At 46.0% G+C, this 21,528-nt stretch overlaps 1 protein-coding gene across 3 annotated transcripts in view; it reads right to left on the bottom strand.

Annotated features, from left to right (window-relative positions):
• LOC144153602 (uncharacterized) overlaps positions 1-21,528 on the bottom strand; it is a 259,014-nt gene that overhangs the window by 104,504 nt on the left and 132,982 nt on the right. For all 3 annotated transcript variants that reach the window (XM_077685248.1, XM_077685246.1, XM_077685247.1), the window contains 4 exons: positions 10,983-11,066; positions 6,138-6,240; positions 1,837-1,908; positions 192-263 (listed from right to left, as the gene is read on the bottom strand). In XM_077685248.1, the coding sequence (XP_077541374.1) occupies positions 192-263; positions 1,837-1,908; positions 6,138-6,240; positions 10,983-11,066 (331 nt within the window). The remainder of the gene's footprint in view (positions 1-191; positions 264-1,836; positions 1,909-6,137; positions 6,241-10,982; positions 11,067-21,528) is intronic.

Consider the following 21,528-nt stretch of genomic DNA (forward strand, 5'->3'; position numbering starts at 1 on the left):
GATTTTGCCCCAATTGTTTTTCATATACAAGTTGTATTTATTTGTTTTGCAAACTAAAGTTGTTGGAATATATTACTGTAGCGACGAAAACTTACTGCGGGAGGAGTGCAGAGGCAACTGGAAGAATTCAGCCTACTTGCAATAAATATGAACGGTTACGTAAGTGCATTCTCGCCAGGAAATATACTTACAAGCTTTTCAGCTTGGGAAGGTTTCCAAACACGTCTTCCCCCAAGCTTTTGACGCCTGACGAAGAGAGAACACTGAAAAAGAAAAATAATGCAATCATGTGCCTATAGCAGGTACAGTGCTCACAGTCCCTTTAATATCGAAGGGCTCGGTCACTGCACTCTTTGGTCCACTTATTGGATGAGACTAAATCCTTTTCCACTGCTCCTGATAAGCCGTAGAAATTCGAGTCATGTCCTGCGGGTAAAGAGTAGGCCTTCTTTATCTATAGTTGCCTCAAGGCCGCTGGCTACCACTTTCAAAAGAAAGCGGGATCCAATTATATTCACACAAGAGCCCCAGAAAAATCCAAAAGAACCCGGCTAGCTGGGTAGCTCAATTGTTAAAGTATGGGACAGGTGACCCGAAACCTTAGGATCCATTTGTACACCTTGCAAACCATTATCTTCTACATGCACAACAAACGCGGGGTGAGTACCTGTCTCAATTTTGCCTCCCAAACAAGGATAAGTGCTGTTTTCCCAAGACACAATACCTAACTACGTCGCCTGCGCCATCTGGTGGTCTTTTACTGCAGGCTTTTTTGCTGTATAAATATATTGAGAAATTCGTTATGGGTGCGGCGAGGGGTTCACTACAGTCTAACGCAGTTGCTAGTTTGTCGCTCCGAATTGCCCACACATAGTAGAACCTCGTTCATTTTCACGTATTCATGTAGCAGCCGTCCTAAATGGAAAACAAATATCAAAATCCCACATCAATTACTCTAGCTTACGCCAAGTGTTAAATGTTTTTCGACACGCGCAACCAAAAGGGCAATGACAAGATCTAAAGTCTGCTGCTCGCGGATAGCAAAAGCACGGCAAAAGCTTTGCTATAAAGCCAGTATATCGCTCTCCACACAATTCGAGGGAATAATTCTCCCGCACGGCGCATAATTTCGAGCTGCGTGAGCTGAAATGTAAATTTAATGCTCGAGTTTTATGTTGTCCCCCCACTAGCCACCCGAGGCATCTGCGGGCAAGCCCCGCGTTTACTTCGCGTTTGATTGCTGTTAGTGCAAATAAATTCCTCGTAAGACAAAAACGACGTTGATGTACGCGCACAGCATGCCAAGTATTGCATACAGGCGAGAGACGTTTTATGGCACGAATTTACGGGCCACGAAAGTAACCAATAAAAAATGAATAGGTTCAGAAATTGTGCGAAAATGTAGTGCACAGGGTCACTGTATTGGAGTTTGGCTTCGTAGACCCAGGCATTGCTTAGGTACAATCGTTTTATCTCCAAACGGTCTACGAGTGATGTAAGCTGAAATCCCAAATAGGGCTGTCTCGCCACTCAAAATTGTACCATCATTCAGAAACGTCGCCAGTATACTACTCTCTTTCTATGACACGAACAAGCCAACAAAAATAGGGGGGGGGGAGAGGGGGGGGAAGGCGGGGTGCAGCGCACTCTTACCGACGCGCAACGAGTACTGCGCTTGGGGAAATCTCATTTCGCCTTCTGGAATGAAACGGACTGACTGAAGGCATCGCATGTTTACGTAAGTGTACCTGATATAGAGCAGCGATTTTGCATTTTCTTCGTGCAAAAAATATTCGCTGGCTGAAAAGGGGCCACAGCTGTTCGCGAAACACTTACAGCAGTGTCAGTTGCGCCATCAGTGGAAAGTCGGTTTTCTTCAGGTGAGTGAACGAGTTGCCAGAAATATCCCTGCAGAAAGAAAGGGACAATGATTGAAGCAGCCGAAGCATAAGCTACGAAGTCATAAAAATTGCGGATGCTTGGCAAAAGCATCTGCCCTTTACCTCAAATGAAAAGAAAATAAATTTGGGGGGTCTCCGCGCCGCAGCTACAACTGGACAGTAAGGCGCGGCGTAGGGGAGGACTCCTGAACATTGACCGCAGTGCTGTTTAAGCCGAGCGTTATTCGTCCGTCGCACCAAAACCCCAGCCGGAGCAATGATGTTGCCATGCGTAGCCTAGCAACCCCTGGCCCAGCTGTGACAGCTGCGCGCGCACTTCGCTAGCCAAGGCATGGCTCCGGCTCACCTCACTGGCGCCCGTCGAGCCGTGACGTCACTACGCAACACATCGTATAAAGGCTGGTGTCCAGTGGCGTCGTCCAGACTTGCGCGTGGGCCGAAGGCAGAGAGGCTGCAAGCTCTGCTGTTTCTCAGCCTTGCACTACTAGTGCGAGCTGCGCCAATTTTTCCGACCATTTGGTGATGTTTAATATGCGCCGATATCACGACACATCGGTGTTTTCGCTTTTCGCCTCCATCTGAAAAGCAGCTGCTGCGATCCGTAATCGAACCCATGTCTTTAGGCTCCGCGGCACAACACCTTAGCCACGGACCCACCGTGGCGGGGCCTTTATCTCAGATTAGTATCCTCTACTACCATCGCCGCACTAACTTGCCTTCCTTAATAAAGGCGATGGTCACACGCCTCTGATATTTTCGTCTGGGATACAAGTTTCATACAGGGTACTAATTTTAGCTTCCTGATGCACTGAATGGGTTGTAAGTACCATGTCATGAAACCACAGCCACTCTCTCAGAAACTATGTTTATTCTAGCACCATTATAGCATACGCCCTCTAACCTAGTAGTAGCTGTTGTTCAAGGCAAAGGAAAAAGAAAGGAAGTGCACTGGAAGTATTGTGCTCGGCAAGGAGCTCACCTGCATACAATTCAGTGCGGGTGAAGAGAAGGAAAGAGAGAAAGAGAAAAGAAGGCTAGGCTAAGGACTCATATTGCGCTCGTGGTTTTCCTAGTCGCCTGCGGAGGGAATAAGACTCCTGGAATTTGTGCCTCATTTTCAATTTACCATGAGTCACTGCTGCAACCAATGTATTCCAATCAAGTGTGCGGCTTCCCAAAACACAATCGTGCAAGCGCACCGCTGGTAGTGCGCGTGGCACGACGTGAATTCCTGTGGTATTTCAGATGCTAACCATATGCTACTTTAGGATATGGCGTCTTCATTCCACTGTACCAGGGAAGAAAGCAGAAAAAGCTTTGCTGTCCGTTCGATGTGGAATGGCATAGCACAGGAAGCGAAGTTTTGTAGGGGCAGTGTGTACAAAGGAGAAGACTTCGGTAAATATTTAAAAATGCTGTTAACTCCTACAATGACTCCGTGCCTATGACGTTGCGCGATTAAGTCCTGGTTGAGGGGTCATTTACGAGTGCAAGCGACCGTTTCCTGGTCGACGCGACAAAGAAAAGTATCTGTTTGTCGATATTCCCGGGAGCGCTAATGAGTGTTGCAGTTGATCTGTAGCCGTGCACTCCAATACGCGTACAATACTACATCAGAACTTCATCCGATTATTCCATTTTTTTCGCAGCTGAGCAAACGTTTAGCCTAGGAATACTTCAGCAGGTAGTGATTATAGTGGAGACGTCGTGGGTCTTCCTGACATTTGTTTTTTGCGTCTTTTCTTTGTTTGTCTGACAAACATGCAAATGGCATGCGTGTCAGACGCTGCACGAAGATTTAAAAAACGATAGGGCACAATATGCCATGTCTGGAAGCGCAGCAAGCTAGCCTCCCTAACTCACGCCAAAAACTCTGGTTCATCCAGAATATAAGGATCTGTGGTTCCTGCAAGCGTGACACTTCCAGAGTATTTGTAACCACACCGATTTTTGTTAGCCTTTTGACTGCGGAAACCTCTTATTTTTAATTACAACCACACCCCCTAAATCTTTTTTAAGCAAGCCTTATGTGCTTCAAATGGCATCAAATTAACATTTTATATTTAATCACAGCGATAGGGCTTACAGAGCATCAATATCGGAAGAAGTGATGCATGTGCATCATTGGTTTACAAAGACTAGAACAAATGAATACGCCTACTCGTGCGAAGTAAATTTTACCGTTCTGTAAAACGTTATTGCATGATCAATACATGTGGCACATTGCAAACATTTGGGCCGTCTATCTACGGCAACACAGCGATCGAATAACAGAGAATATTAGACCACATGCGGAGACGGTGACATCCGCGGAGCCAGCGCCTTGCTCACATGTCTGCCTACATCGAGGCTAGGGGATAGCTTAAGTCAAGTTGGTAGCCGGTGCGTCCGTCACAGGACCTCCACGCGCGCTGTAAAACGATTTACACCCTTAAAGAAAATTTGTAGTGTCTATAACTAACGCCAATACACCATAGCAAAAAATACAACAAAACGCCTTTTTTTAAATGGTGCGAGCATACAGAACACCCTTGAACCCGCGCAAAAACGCAAGAAAACTGGCCTTTACGGGGTCTTTTAAATGTATAACACCTCTTACAAGGATTGTTTTTGTGCTTCTTACTAGTGTGTTATAGACAAAATTGGGGTAAATAATTTTACAGTGCGCTCTGTGAGCGTTTGCACAGGTTAAAAATGGAGCGTGCAGGGATGCAGGGCAGCGTAGGCGGCAAGAGAGGATGGACTATGAGTGATGGCGACGCAATCGCGGTGCTGGTGATCAACAAAGGCACCGATATGTAGGCCGCCAACGACGCGGGTAAATCCAGCAAACAGACCATACTGTAAAATATTTACACCTCCATGGTTGTCAATAACTGCTTATAACACCCTTACACCCTAGCAGAAATCGAATGATTGATTGATTGATTGATTGATTGGTTGATTGCTTGCTTGCTTGCTTGTTTGATTGATTGATTGATTGTAGGGTTTAACGTGCCGAAGCAACGCAGGCGGTGAGGCGCGCCTAATGGAGGGCTCCGGATTAATTTTTACCACTGTGGATCTTTACGGGCGCCAAAATCTCGACACACCAGCGTTTTCGCTTTTCGCCTCCATCAGAAACGCAGCCGCCGCGGCCGGGAATCGAACCCGCGACCGTCTGCTCAGCAGCGCAACGCCTTAGCCACTGAGCCACTACGGCGGGTTCATTCTAGCAAAAACCACATTAAAATACCCTTTGAAATGGCTTTTTTTGTTAATTACACCCTTCCCAAGGGTGTTTTCTTTGTTTTTTGGAAAGGGTGTGAGTGCGTTAGTTATAGCCACAACGGGCGTGAATCATTGTGCGGTGCACCGAGACTGTTAAAAAGCAAATAACAGTCGGCATTGCTGGTGAACCTTGTACGTAAAAAGCCGCCAATAAATCTCGCACTGATTTTTTTTTTAATGTCTATTCTCCCAAAGAACACCAGCGCAATAAAAATCTGTTCCCTGGTTTCGGGCTGAAATGACTGAGAAACTTTTCTTCCAGTAACTGTCTTCGTGTGTTTCCGGATCGTACACACCTATCTGGGTTGGCCGAGTGTCCCAACTGCATTGTTGGGCGGCGAATTACTCCTTCGGATGGCCAGTTTGGCATTAGCTGTGTGCTCTGTCGTAAAGAAAAGATCACGCCCTGGCCGGAAGACCGATCGCTTTAATGCGATGAACATCCCGCTTTCCCCCGAGCCCTTTATCCGGTCACATAGTTAGGCTTAGGGTCTTTTATTCCCCTTCGCCGAAAGTCGATACCGAGCGGAACGTCTTTGAGCTTTTCGCCCCTTTGTGCGCCGTTGCGCGGGGCTGGCTACATTTGTTCCCTTGTTTTTCTGTGAAAATATTTATTTTTGCATTTTCTGTTCTGCGTCTTTCTTTTTTGCTGCCTTTTTTTGTCTTCCATCTAATCAGTCCGCTTCCCCGCGAGTTTCTGCCCTCAGCCTCTGCGAAAAAAATCCGTCCCGTCGTATTCCGGCGCAACAGAACCACGCAATATTTCCTACTACTATCATTATATGCCGCTGGTTACAGAGTCAGATAAAGACAAACGCTGACAAAAATCTCCGTTCAGCTGCAAATGTTGTTGCTCAAATTGTTTCTAATAATTGTGAAGTATTGAGAATACTCGTCATTCAAGCAGTCTATGTCCTTCACGTGTGCACGAAAAGAACATGGGTAATGCAAAAACCGGCCACTCACAAGTTCGTCGTATTCAGCGGAATTGTCTCCGGTAGCTTTCGGAGTCCCATATTCGCGCAGAAAAAGCTTTGGTTCGAACACAGACAGCCAGGGTGAACCCAATCTGAAAGAAAAAAAAAGTAGATCATTGTCTGACTGTTGTTGGGTATTATAAGGGATGCATTTGCTGAACCTCTCTACGAAATGCTAAGGGACAAAGAAATGTTTGCGAACAGAGATAAATTTTCTTCAAGTCTTGACGAAATCGTAAGGGACAAAAAAATGTTTGCGGGTGCACCTTTAGGGATATTCGCTGTTTTTCTAAGGCTGATCAATGAGAAGTTGGCACTGTCAAATGAAATCATTGTTGCACGGTTATTATGGAGGGCGAAACATTGCTTCATATGCAGTGTCAACTTTTTAAGCCGGTTCTTCGAAGTGTGAACTCTGAGATCAGTATCCTTTGAAGAAGAATTACGCAAACAGTGCTAAGACTGGTAACGAGCCGTCGTTTAGAGGTCGTACCCAAGTAAAGCCCGCTATACAAAAATACGGCGTGTTTGGCTGGGTAAACTATATTCGTGAGCAGTGTGACTTTTGACAAATGAAAAGCGATTGCCGTTGCCACTACCTCAGTGGCTTTGGGGAAACAATAATTATTGAGTATTTATGGGTTTCTTGGGAGTGTGCGCGGCTGTGATTAACACAGAGACGGACAGATAGGATAAGAGGCGAAGTAAGTGTAACTACATATTCTTGCGTTCACACAATATTGTCAAACTTGCTAATAAAGGCGAAAAGCGTTGTGATAACACCGTTAGGTGTATATTACAGGTTATACAAGGCGATATTAGATTGTGTCCAATTAGTTAGGTTCACTAGTTGTGGAAATTGTGAGATAGCCATTATGCAAAAATTTTATATACTAGTATTAGCCCTATTATTTTGCCAAATAATATTTTTTCTGAGTGTGAACAAACAAAGCTATACAATTATAAACCTACTTTAATACACGCATTTGCACAAGAAGTAAAATATTTTACTTCTGGAGAAGTTTTTGGTTTATTTTTGTGTTCAGGTTAAAGTTTATAGCCATGTTTAGGTACAAGCGAAACGTATAATAAGAAAACAACTACTGCCGCCTTGAAAACACGCCTCTTGTTTTCAAAACAAAAGAGCGCGTATGAAAAGTTATGAGAATAGCTTGGACAAATACTTTTTTTTATCGGGATTCTGTCGCTGTCCTCAGTTTATTCGGTTCAGATGCGTCCTCGTTTACTCATACGACGATACTGCATCTCTGAAATGCCGTAAAGGTTACGCCAAGATAAAAAACAAGTACAAAAATTGAACAAAGTACTCTAGAGAGGTAACTAAATACTTTATTTCTATTTCATCCCCTTTCTCTTTGTCATAGAAGCAATGTCGGCAACATCCGCTGTAGTGGGGAGTCATACCCCCGTGACCCACAAATACGTACCACCACAACGGAAATTTCGTGGACACACACGTTGCCTATCAGATTGAGGTATAAATACCCCAGTTCTTTTAGGTGCGGAGTACCTTAGGACCACACAATGTCCGTCCGCGTCCATCCGTGCGCACACAACCATCAAGCAAAAATCAAGCGAAATTCGATTTTGAGCCGTGAGTTGCAGTTTCATTTAGGGAATAATCAAGGTGCAACTCACAGCTCAAATCGAATGACGGTCGGGGCGCAAATCGGATGTCACTCGGGGCGCAACTTGTATGTCACTTCGAGTCCCCGTACTCCGCGCCTTAGCCATTATCCATGAAGGGGAGATGCTGCCATTTTGGCCAAGCACTGATTTTTGCGTGGTTTCTACGGGTCACCACTACTGCTGAAACCTATAAGTCCTCACGTAGGCGCGATACCTGTCAACTGTGTTCGTAAACCCATTAGTACAACAGGCGCCACATGGTTGCCCTCCGGAAGGCTACAGTACACGGCCAATTACCAGCGCAAAATGGGAGATTTCGAGCGTGAAACGGAGTGGGGCGCTAAACAGGAGCACAAGAGCCACCCAAGTTGGTTGTGGGAACAGTTCTTGCAACAAGGCTCGCATAAAGGAACTCTGTAGTAACAAAGTGAGGAAGCTTGGTGTCGAGATTTATTTCTTTTTCCGGGACAACGGCTTTTTGCCGCGAGGCTTATCTTTTCACACCACACGTGCTTTCCCCCATACTCGCCCCAAGAAGCAACGGTTGGGAGAACACAGTTTCGAACTCTCCCGGCGCCTTGCAGCAGAGGAACAAATGATGCCTCGTTGTATGCACAGGGCCGAAGCTTGAGCGTTCTAATGCAATGTGCTCGCGCAAGCCTTTCAAGCAAGAATAAACAGCTGCATAGAAGTGTAGAAGCTAGATGGTCCTTGTAGGAGGGTAAAAATAACTGGGCTTTTAATAAAACACCCTTTTTGTTGTGTTTGCTCATGTGGAAATTCTGGAACAGCGAGTACGCTTGTGAGCAAGCCACAGCCCCGAAACCCCACCTCTTGGTTTATGTTTTGGTGTGAATATCTATTTCTCTTCATTCGTCAACAGTAATCCCGCGTGAATATCGCGCTATGATATTTCTTTTGTTTTTGTTTTCAGGCTTCTCATTTCTTGTATTTGAATGTTATCAGTAAGTAGCAGAAGATATTTTCAAACAAAGCGGGCATTGACGAAACTAAAGAAGTAACCAATTGTAAGAAACACGCCGTAAAACCAAATTTACTACTATGTTTATTTACATTGTAGATTGATACAACTAAGGCTATTGCTACTCATTTCCAAGGAGAAGGACGAGCGTACAGACACCAGGAGTACAAAAAGAAAGGAGTACAAAATAACGAAAATGAGTACAAAAAGAAAAAGAAACCACGAACAGTTGCAAACAAACAATACAGAATAACAGAAAAACACTAACGGTAATTTTTAGATGTGTGGGTGGAGTACATCTTTTACTACAGAAAAAATGTAGAAAGCTTTACGGCGGCCTAATCTAGGTGCAGCAATATCGTTTACACAGCCTAAAAAACGCGAACTATCGGTATTCCTGTATCATAGTCGAGAGAAAGTAACAACACTTTCGTCGTTTTTTTCGTGGAATCGCAAGAATTATAAGAGCTACGTAGACTGGCATTTATTATATAAAGCCGCAATTAATACCCATGGCAGCCGAAGAATATGAACCAGATGTTGTTACGGTTGTAATAAATTCCTTAACAACCGAGCTGTATTTTTGCCCTAAGAAAATGCTCGTGTAAGTTTCTTTAGTGTATGTTTGCATCCTAATGTATACATTGATGGCCGTACTCGCGCGGCCATGTAGTCTGCAAGGAATCAAGTCCCCGCTTCGACCGTGTAATGTCGACATATTTGACGTGTTCGTGGTTCCTATTGCTGACAGTAGGACAAAACGCATCGTGGTTGTACTTATTCTATTTTTTGTGCAAAGACGTTCTGTAGAAGCAGTTTTGCCTTTCCGTCAGTTGAGAGCATTCACTACCGCACCAGATACGTTTCTAGTATACAGATAACTCACACGCTCCGCTCGGTTATTTTTTTTTGTTCTTTTGCTTCAAGTGAGGACTGATGCTGAAAAGGTTGGGAAGTTGAATATAAAACTTTGCCGTTTACTTTCAGGCGCATTTTCAGCAAGCGCTCCTTCTCAGGCAGCGTGCGTGAAGGAATCACGTCCGAATTTAAAACAGGACAAAATAAAATTTTAAAGGGCGGAAACAAAACACGCAAGAAGTGTTGATTAAAATTTGTGAAATGTCGCACTATTTTCTACTTAAAATATTCTTCCGCTGTCTCCGGATCATCCTTGGGGAAAAACTGCAATTTCAAACGTCGGCCAGGAAAGTCGAAAAGACAAGTTCGAGAGTCTTTATCGCTACGAGGAGCAAGCATGGGTCATATTTTCTGTATAGTTCCTTGTAGTCAACAACTGTCACCACTGACCTCGTTTTTGCTTTTCTTACAAACTTTGTTTAAAAGGGACCCTGCAACACTCTTCTCAACTCTTTTTTTCTTAATCCTTAATTCTTATAACGTAGTGAACACACACAAGTAGTAATTAGAATTGGGGTTCGTAAACTACCTTAGCCCATAAATTACTGCTTATGTCCCTCAGATAACTTGGAAACTTGCTCAAAAGATTTTTCTTTCTTTCCCAGCCTTGGCCTTCTTCGACCGCTCAAAGGACGTGATTAGAGGGGTGTAGTGACTGTTGGCCGGATTTTCTCGAATTTAGTTACACCAGTGAACCCATTTGACTGCCACTTTAAAAAGAAAGCCATAAAACCAAAGCAGAAACGGGAGGCGTATCTGTAGCGACGAGGGAATCACGCAGTACCCCTCCGTGCTGGCGATAACTATAGCTTTCGCACGGCTTCGAGACGCAAAGGAAAGAGTGCAAGCGTTATCGTAAGTGTTGCAGAGTCTCTTTAAACTGTGACCGAGGGGCTGGTTCATCATTGGCGCAATCAATGCTCGAAAAAAATCTAAAGTGCGTCTATAAGGCAGTGCTTTGGCATTTCCCTTGAAGATCGAAAACGTTTAGAGAGCTAATGGACCCCTAAACGTCTAAAGGGAACCTCAGATGGCTTTTTTCAGGCTAGTTAGAAATTCTCATCTTTCTATAACGTGCGGACGAAGCTGAGGCACATCAAATCAACCGATTAAAACTTCAGTGTAAAAGATATCTTAAACTGTAATATAAACAACTTATCGATCTCAAAATAAATGGGATTTATTTCTGGTATCTTCCTACATTGAAGAAGGAACGCTTTTTAGGTAAATTGCCCATCCCTTCGCCGAGAATGCCAAGTACACATTTCTTCATTTCGAACTTACCGCATTTCCCGGACTTTTTCTCGCGGTCTTCATCTGGCCGCTTTTGAAAATAGTCCTCGATGAACTTCTTCAAGTTCTTGTCCCCTGCAATTAGAAGAAAAAGTACACAAACATTAGTACAACGGCTCCTTTCTCGGCGTGCAGGGTAGCAAACCAGCTACTCTGAACACGGGGAAGAAATGGAGAAAAATAGGAAACCAGAAAAATGAAAACGAACGGTAGAAACAGAGCGTAAACGTTCCTGTTCAGCGTCAAGGCACTAGGTGTTGGAGTATAGCAATTGCTGCCAAAGTCTGTCGTGCTGCAGCCTTTGTGCGAGTTATTCGTTCCCAGGAAACGTGCGAGTGCCTTTGTAACTTTGGGGTTAAGCAGGGGAAATAGGATTTCCTCAAAGAGCAGCCGTCGAGCGTTTAGCTCGCACAAAGGTGACCTTAGTTTACTTGGGACAGAAAGCAGGGGAAAACACATAAAAGGTGCCGTTTGGTCTCCGGCATGTCGCAATTCTTCCACGTCTCACTTGGTGTCATTCGGAGCAAGTAGAAATAAGCATCGGTGAATTCCGGCAACCTTGGACGAAGTCCTCAAAGAGGTGTTGCTTCAGATCCTCACCGACAGAATGAAAGGGAATGATGAATGTGCGGGTCAAGGGCACCGAACGTGTGTTTGTTAATTCATTGGTAGTCTATTTGGACTATGTTTCTTGACGGTTAGTACGCAGGAAGCCGTAGTTGCGTCAATTCTAGATCACCGATTGGCATTTGCCGTGTTTTTAGTTTGCCGAAAGGACCGCAGTGTCTGCAGTTTTCTTTGCCAACTACGCCTCAGTAACTGGAAAGCCACTGAACGGCAATCTCGTGGCGTGCTTCGGCACCACTGGTCGTAGAAAAATTGTTTGCTCAGTAGTTGTTGGTGAGGTCCACGAAAGAAGGACTATGTCCAGCGCATGATGGGAAAGAATTGTGTTACAGTAGATCTCCAGTCTTCTCTATTGGCTATATTAGTCACTGGAAAGAAGGGCGTGAGTGACAGGCATGAGCTTTGCAGCCCCGGAAGTAATGTGTGCAATGTTGAATTTCGTAGGCAGATATCTTCCTTCTTTAACAACAGCGCCTCTATAAAACATGAGGAAACCGAGACATTGTTGTAATTGTAGATGCGGTCATTGTATGACTCGTGAACATTAATAAAAACTATCTCCTGTAGTGGAGGGCCTGACGTTTCCATCTTAGGCCTGAAATATCAAGACACATTTGAGGTGGCATCCTACGCCAAATAGCTTTTCCCACTAAGAGTCAGAAATCTGTGCGGCTGAACTCGCTCACCGAACGATGAGGTCTCTGGGCAGAAAGTGCTAAGTCCGATAGTGTAATTTGGAAACCGCATGTTTGACACTGAGCTCTTCTCGCTCACCGAACGATGAGGTCTCTGGGCAGAAAGTGCTAAGTCCGATAGTGTAATTTGGAAACCGCCTGTTTGACACTGAGCTCTTGGCTGGCGGCTGTCCAGACCCGACAAAACGCAAGCCGTGCAGGGCTTGTGGTTACCGTGCGAGCCGGATCCCCAATCCCTGATTGGGCGTGTTCCTATTCTCAGGGCATAGGAATTTCACGAGTCGGTGGCCAAGACAATCTGTGTCACGGCGCCTTCCTTCTGCAACATCAAGAGGAAACTATTTGATCCCTCTACTTGGGGGTGGACTAGCAACATTTGGACAATCTCTAAATCTAATGCGGAAGCGCCAGCTCTCCCAGACTTCAGCGAAAACCTTTTAAGCTACGTGTGAAGTGGGCTGAGATGCAGCACGTCCCTCTTTTTATCAATCATTGGATCCGCAGCTACTGTGTTTCCAACGAGGGGCAACAAGTAAAGGATGGAGAGAAGAAATCGGCTGGCGACGGCCCGCGAGATACTGCCACGGCACGTGTGCCTGCGCTTCGGTCGCTATTCCCTGCTTTCAATTTTCTTTATTTCCCTACTTCGATTGCTTCCACTCTATTACCCTTCATAGAACATCGTTATGGCCGAATCTTCTGCTGGAGGGGAGGGGGGAATTCTGCAGATGGCGGGACAACAAGCCGCTGCTTGCTGCACGATAGTGTTACCTTTTCCTCGAGCAAACGAAAAACACAAAAAGCAAAAGTGATTCGTAAGCATTACCGAGAAACAAAAAAGCTGACATGAGAGCCAGCCTCGCAGTGGACTCGTGAATTTTTAAAATGAGGCTGGGCGCTGTTCCGCTGAAAGCCCCGAAAAACAAAGCAAATCAAAATTGCATCAAAGCCAATGCATTTATCCTGTCCGATTTTGGTCACGTCTGTACGGCGGACTACTTACTCGCGTCGAGGACGCACGGAACCTTTCTCTTGGAAGACAATACAAGGATAGCCTCTTTTGATACGCAGCACGTCAATGTTGCGTGCCTGCCTATGCCGCTCATCTATATAATGCATGCGTGGAAGACCGGACGTGCACGACGAAAACATTTCCCACTTTGTTGACATTCTGTGTGCATGTGGGGTTGGCTACGACTGGTGTTTTATCTACAGTGATTCATGCTCCTTCCTTTCGCGCAGGCGACGAACATCAGATCACAGACTCAGAGTTTTCCTCTGTGAAATGCTGTTCTCGATGCACCTTCGCAATAAATATAGGGCCTTCTTTTAGGGGCGAAGCTCCTTAGGGCGTGGGTCTGTCCATCCTCGACGTATGTATGTAGCCACCTCTAGTTTAGTTCTTGGATTGTTTTCTAGATGGCGTGGCTACCTCTAGTTTAGTTCTTCGATTGTTTACTAGATGGCGGTACTTGTATATGATGAAAAGATGCGCTTGGATTGTTTACTAGATGGCGTGGCTACCTCTAGTTTAGTTCTTGGATTATTTACGAGATGGCGGGGAGCGTTGTAATAAAATCCGTTCGCTGTTGGCGCGCGCTCGGAGTCGCCCGATGGATAAGGCTGCAGATGTGCGAGCCCGCGAGGCAGAAGCGCTCCGTGAAGCTGCGCGACGCCGCCGCCAAGATCCTGCCGTACGAGAGCGGGAGGCCGAAGCGTGTCGTCTGGCTGCGCGACGACGCCGCCAAGATCCTAGCGTTCGAGAACGAGAGGCCCAAGCGTCACGGCAACGGCGCGAGGACCCTGCCGTACGCGAAGCGGCACGGCTGCGGCGCGAAGAGGATCTCCAAAACGTCAGAGAACGGGAAGCGGCGAGAAAGCGCGCGTATCGGCAGGCAGACCCCGATGCAGTGGGAGCTCGTGAGGCGTCTGCAAAACGCATCAGGCGAGCTCAGCCCCAAGGTGCCGACGCGCGGTTTAAGCGAGACTTTCTAGACGTTACGTTCGGACACAGATGTAGTGGGCGAACTTTCACTGAAGAGTCACGGTTTTACCGATGATTTCCCCTCAGGAGCTTCGCCCACTCATCATCATTCACCCCGTGGATATGCTGTGAATTTTTTTTCCTTGTGCTTTTTCTTGAATACTTTATCTTTCCATAAACATACGATATACGTCTCAACTACGTCGGAAATATCGCACACTTGACTACCGCGGTTAACGATTCTATCAAGCTGTTTTTCCTGAGGATATTCTTTCATCACCGGAATGTTGGCAAAACATTAGGGGTTAATTAGGATTTGCATCGTAGTTGCTAGTATTGCTCTTAACTTGGCTGTAGAACCAGGTTTACACTCCATGAAGTTTCTGTCCACTCTTTTTCTGTTCTAGATCATCCAACTCTTGTCAAACAAGAACGATGCTTTGATGCGAACGAAACCAGACGAGGGGGCAACACGGTAAGACAACTTTTGTTTTTTGTTACCTGCAACACGTTTAGAGCAACCTTGGTGTATCTCCAACCATTTATAATATCTGCAGATGTACCAATGCGTTTTCTCTAGCAAAACTCTGCAAAGTATACAATGAAGCCAATTTGCAAGAAGCTCAAAAACTACGACAGGAAGCTTCCAAGTATTTGGCTTAAAGTAAGAGCTGCCTTTTAAGGTGTTTTATTATACCCAACAGAGTAAATATATCCAATAGAATACCTGACAGGTCACCTGGATATGTTCTATTGCGGTTTAAAGTTTACTAACCTTCCCCTCCGGATCCAGTTACAAAAATCTAGGGCGTCGCTCATGTGTTTAACCGCTTCCTTGATAAACTTGGTAAACAACTTCTATACCAAGAGGTGTCTGCTGATGGATCAGTTTTTGTACACCATTTGATAACCACCTTCGCGTGTACTACAAGTTGGTTGGCCATTTTAGAGGCCACCGGTACATTTAAAACCTTGCGTATTCCCCACAGATATTTCTGCAAGCCAGGGTACGAAGAAATTTAGAAAAGGAAACGGTGAATACCTATTTGATCGCAACGTCTTATGGATAAGTCAATTTGACTGCACAGTTTCGTTATTTTAGTTGAAAATAAAGGAGTGTCCTTTCTGAAAAAAGGACATCTTAGATCTCCTTACGCTGTAGTAACTTTTCATAGCTGGTGTCGCTGTAGACGGTTGAATGTCCATTACCTCACCCACCATAGAATTGGAAGTAGAGAAACGGACGCCGCGTAGAAGGTAGCGCACTCAGTTTATGCACGGCGTTGAGGGGAAGCGTACGGTAGTGCCACTTTCTTCATATTTTCTTGAGGAACACGCGTTCAGTGGTGTGGCTGTCTCCTCTGATCACTATCATTATTATGTTGTTTCTGCGTCTTCTTCGTGCATGTGTTCTACGGGTGGATGGCACCGTAATCGCTCTTGTTAGCGCTATTAGCGCAAATAGCTTACAGTCGAATCGCGACGTCTGTATAAGCACGCCCAAAATTACTACTGTATATTGCAGTATGTGCCGCGAACCCTAGTTTCTAAGACAAAGGCACGTTTGCCATTCCACGTTCAAGACAAAGGCACGTTCTCCAAAGACGCGTTCGCCATGGGCACATTTTAAATGCGAATGCATTTCTTAGTCGAGCCATGTCAGGCGCCGTGCGGCGTCCACGCGCCCGCAGGTGTTATCTCTCCGCTCTCACCCCCTCTCCCATAGTAACAGCTGCGAGCGCGCGTGCTCCTCCTCTCCCCTAGCAACCGGAGCAGGTGGTGCGGGCGGATCAGCGGCGAGTGAGTGGAGAGGAGGAGCGCGCTCGGGCGTGTGAGGGCGCTCGCATCGCGGGAGCTCGCCGGAGCTCCCGCGTGAGTGGGAGAGTGTAGGCGAGGGTAGGCGCGGTGCTTCGGTGCTTCTCCTCTCGACGCTCGCCCCACTCTCCCGTTCGCTCGGTCGCAAGTATATATTAATGGAATGTCTGCCGGCAACGGTACCTCGAGCAAGAAGTGTAATACAATCCAGTTCGAGCATTACACCTCTCGCTGGAGGTGACGTCACTGTAGTGGCTTCAACGTCTCCTCATTAATTATAAATTCCGCGCACTCTCGCGCAAAAGAAATGCATTCGCATTTCCTCACGATTCCCTTCGGGGAGGTGGGGTGAATTTTTTTCAGATAGAAGCAACTACCTGTAGTATACTAGGTGTTCTACGCTTGAGTTATTTAATTTCTTTAGCCCCTGAGTCGAATCCCAGCCGAATTTCCGTTTCAACTCAATAAGAAGGGGCGCGGGAACAGGGGTTACAGGGTGTGCGATGTCTTCCCCTCTTTTACAGATGGGGTAGCATGGTGCCACTAGTAAAGGCCACCTAAAGTCTTCTGCTGAGCCTGAGGATGTCCGGGAAAGTGACGTTTATTTGAATGAGGCCAAATTTTTAACCATGAGACAGTCGAAATCCTGGTGGCGCTGGTAACTAAGTAGACAATATTTTTCACTTTAATAGATGCTCCCAATTCTGAAAAATACTGATTGAGACGTTACCCGTTCCAAGAAGATATATAGTTGACACGCCTTCGTATGAAGCTTTCTACAAGTTAATCTCCCGTCTCAAATATTCGATGCCTCTGGTATCAATCAAAGGATGGATGGTGTATTGGCTTTGCCCGTTTTATCGGGCTCATACTATCATTATACTGGCCAGGTCCACTAAAAAGTATGGCCAATATACCTTGACGCCAGCAAGCTCACCTTTTTAGGGAGCCGTGGTTCCCAAAACAGGTTGCAACAGTCGCGTAATTACTTACGCTATAACCAGCGGTTAGCATAGATGTCGGCAATGTGGCTATATATTACCAAATATAGGAGATATTAGTGGAAATTAGAAAGAAGAATGTGGTATGGAAAGGACATGTAATGGGAAGGCAAGATATCCGTTGTTCATTAAGGGTAAGAGTGGATCCCTAGAGAAATCAAGCGTGGCAGGAGGTGGCCGAAAGTAAGATGGGCAGATAAGAACAGGAAGTCTGCCGGAATAAATTGGTCGCAGCTAGCACAGGACCGAGATAATGGGAGATATATGGGAGAGGCCTTTGCATCCGTATCATACTGGTACAATTTTAAATGCAGAGCATTTCAGTAACTCACGATGTCACCCGCGTTGACGTCCGTAGTCCGCACCGCACCCCTCCCTACTATATAAAAAAAAATACTATCCGGCGCCCGGTTTCGATCCCTCGACCCTGCGGGCGGAACGCAATGTACATGGTGCCCTACCCACTGCGCCACAAAGCCGACACAGAATGGACGCTACGAACGCGCCTTATATCGTTGACTCATTTAAATTACTGCTGACGAGCGCTCTCTCGTCTGCAGTTGCCACAAGTGCAACAACATTAACGTAACGCAAACTACTTAACGTCGTGCGCCCCCGGAAATGCTCTGCATTTGATCGTGCCCCTCGCGAGGGGGATGTTTCACTGCGTCTTCTCTCGGTCGCGGGACCCGTAGCGCCATCTGGCGGAGGCGCGGCACAACTCGTACCACTTTCTTTGAAAAAGCGCCTCGAAAGCGCGGCAAATATGAAATAAGGATGACGCGCTTTTGAGGCAATCCGCCGACGCGGCTGCTTTGTGTACAGACTCGGCGGCGAGCGTCCCGGAATTCTGGTGCCGACCGAATTTCTTCCTTTTTCGAGGGCAGGGGGGCGCAGACTGTATGAATTAGTGTTTGCAGACAACTAGTAAGGGCCACGAAATTATGCCTTTTTCGTTGTCGTAACAAGCCCGCGCCAAAACTGTTCTCCGATACCCGGAGTCGTGCGCCCAGATAAACCTCACGTGGAGGCTCGGCACCGTAGCTTTGCTGGTCACCCCTCTTCACGGGGTGGAAGGGCTCTGAATTTTTCTAATACAATGGCACACCACACAATCAGAAATACTCCGAGCAAAATTCAAACAAATGATTCGTAGTGCATACACGTGCACTACAATGTAAGGCACATGGTTCAATCTATATGTACATAGTAACGCATAGCGTAACTTCTCGTTGCAACTGATCTGGGTATAAACTAACTTGCTTTGTTATCGTATATCGTGTAAGCCTCCATTCGGTAGCATGAATATGCAGGTCCTGTATTATGCTTACCCGCCGTGGTAGCCTAGTGGCTAAGGCGTTCTACCCCTGGGCGCGAGAAGGCGCATTCGATCGCAAGCCGCGGAGATGGAGGCGAAAAATGAGAGCACCTGTCTGTTCCAGATTTCGGCACACATTAAAGATCCCCAGGTGGTTAAAATTAATCCGGAGCCCTCCACCAGGGCGCACCTTACAACCTGCCAGTTTTTGAGCGTTACACGCCATAATCAATCCCGTATTATGTTCGGAGTTAGGAGGCATGTATATAAATGAGCTGGAAGTATATCTTGCTTTTGAGAAGTTTTTTTATTGTTCTATTTATTTACGTCTACACTGCTTTTTAGCTTTAAGAATAACAAAGGTATAGAATCGCGCGTGGTAGCGTTGCCTCGTGTAGTCACTAACTGGCCTTGTTACTGTGCTCTCCAGCATCTGTGATTCTCAGTAAATATTTGATTGGTTTAGTGTAATGATGACACCGCTGATGAACCCCGTCGGGACGATGACCCCCTCCCTTCTCGTGGCCTTGTTGTGTCCCCCTCCTTGGGCGGAAGCGATGGGCGGCCTCCGCAGACGCAGCGAGTCGCAACCCTTTGTATGGGCCTCGGCGGCGGCTTTTTATGTCGCATCTGGGAAGGCTTTCCTGTCCTCCTCACCTTCGGGGACGGACAGGGGGGGAGCGGAGGTAAAAACGCTAATTGGCAGGTGTGCTGCTCTGGGCAGGCGCTTTACTTGCGCCCTGCTCGCGCATCCTTCAATGAGTTTGTCGAGAGATGCGACTGCGAGCGGTCGCACGAAGACTCGCTCCCGTGGCGGTTTCTGGGCGCCAGAACCCCACGCACCTTTCCAGCCAACCGTGCGGCGGTTTGGCACCTTTTTGGCCTCCGTACCCCCAACAGGGATCGTGCCGCGATACCCCCTTGTGCACTGCGGCGCCTTTTATTTTATTCCGGTTTTCCTTTGTCCTGTGTTATGCTTCATCGTCTGTTTAAATAAGTGTGAATAGACTTCTTGTTCTTCATCATCTACTTGCCCCGTCTCGCCATCTGGTCCTCACACGACGCCACGGTGACACCAACCACCTTTTTCAACGAACCTAACTTTACTGTTAGATTTGGTTCTATGTTGGTTGGTCGATTGTTATTATTTATGTGTACTAGTCACTGTGGCGCCAGTGTACAGACCCTGTAGAATTATTCATGGAAAAATTGTGATATTAAAAATAACCGGAATAACAAAAAACCGGAAACCAACAACAAAAAACGCAATTGATGATGATGATCATAATGATGCTTATGGTAGCATAATTTTAGCTCCTCCAGGGACAAAATAGGTAGTTCCGACGTCACTTCAATGAGTTACTTATATATTTGGGTTCCGGGGAAACGTCTCGTAATTTAGAGCACTCACTTGCATGCTTTTGTTTTTTGGACAGTTGCCCATTTTCCCCTATCCGGCATCCACTTTGTTTCAGGACACACACCAGGGTTTCTACTTGCGTAATTAACTACTGCTTTCGCATAAAAAAGGCTCACGTTGAACGTTGTTTCACTTAGAGTGTCGAGATAGCCCCAGGTTAATGCGTACTTTCATAATTAAAGTAGCTGGATTAGGTATTATAATGGAGCTCGGTCGTAAAATGTTTCAAATGGCGTGTTATAGTTTCTGACCACAAAGGCCGGTCTATCGCCGCTCAGATACGTACAAAGAAGGCTGCCTGGAATGAAGCGAGATTGCTTGGAAGATGGTATGGTGATACCGTTTTCGTCCAGTCCTGATGCACAAACGTCTACTTGTTAATTATTCTTCTAAGCAATGAAAAGAGCAGATAGTGTGCTTGTTTATTTATTCATGTGATGGAAGCGCTGTTGTTAAGCCACCGGGCCGAATAAAGTTGTCCGACCCGCGAAACACTGAAGCTTCATCAGCACCGAGAACGATGACCTTTTTGATGTATCGCGAAAGCGAGAAAGCCTAAAAATGAGTGCGGTAAAAAATTATACTCCATGCCAACTCTTGTTTAAGTGACTCCCAGAGCATGTCAGGTTTAAGTGATGGACGACACCACCGCGGCTCCTCCTAAGGAGGAGAAGTAGCAAAGATATTATGCAGAGTTCCCTGCATTGCAGGGAGAACTACGCCTGTGATGGTCGTTTGTCGCAAAGGATGTCACTTCATCATAGGGTAACAAAAAACGGTGCCTTTTCCTCTTAGGAAGGGAGGGTGACCTGTTTTATACCGACCATGAAGTGCTCAATATAAACTCTGAAAAACTTGGTTCTTAGGTTTTCTTTGCCTCTCTCAGGCACCTCCTCCGTGACACCTTGCATAATTAAGAATTCAACAGCAACTACCCCAATCAGCGGCAATGCGCTACTATGAGCACTTATTTAATGTAATAGCTATCAGCAACCAAGAAGCGGGAGGGCCAGGCCATGTTCCAGTTCGACTTATACGGCTACGGTGGGTGCGCTTTTTTGAACATAGTGGCGTAGAATACACATAGCGTGAAATTGACTGTCCTTCTATCAGCTAATAATGAATTAAGTTAGATTATATATTGTAGGCGAGTTAAGTGCCAAATTTTTGCAGATGTATTTGAAGTCAAACGCTACCAGTAATGTAATAAAGCCAATTTCTCGCGGTCACATCCCACCTGAGAACTCTTGGAGTGCTGTTAGTAAGAGCTCTACGTTCGATGCCATGGTCATTCGGGACGTATGTTTTCACACAGCCGTCCTCACAAGGCGTTAAATGTTTTGTGTAATCGAATGTGTGGTAAACATGGATTCTCTTTACTCGATTTATCTCGAGGTGTCACAACTCAAGTTAGTGAAAACGAAGCTATGTACTAAACACGCCGCCTTGATCGAAACCAGTGTTTTCACACATAGTTCCTCAACACATTATTTGTCGTGCCATTTAAGCAGTATTTTTGTAATGACGTGAATTCGAGAAACGGTTTCGTCAAGAAAGGACGAGGAAACTTCCCATGGGGACCTCAAAGCACAAGTACTTTAAACGGAACGATTTCCGTAGCATCCCCCGGGGCTCCGAAGGGCTGCTTCTCTGAAACTCGTTGAAGTCTTAAACATA

Source organism: Haemaphysalis longicornis, unplaced genomic scaffold, assembly GCF_048455015.1.
Source record: "Haemaphysalis longicornis isolate Haplotype H1 unplaced genomic scaffold, Haemaphysalis longicornis Haplotype H1 scaffold_9, whole genome shotgun sequence".
Taxonomy (NCBI): Eukaryota; Metazoa; Arthropoda; class Arachnida; order Ixodida; family Ixodidae; genus Haemaphysalis; species Haemaphysalis longicornis.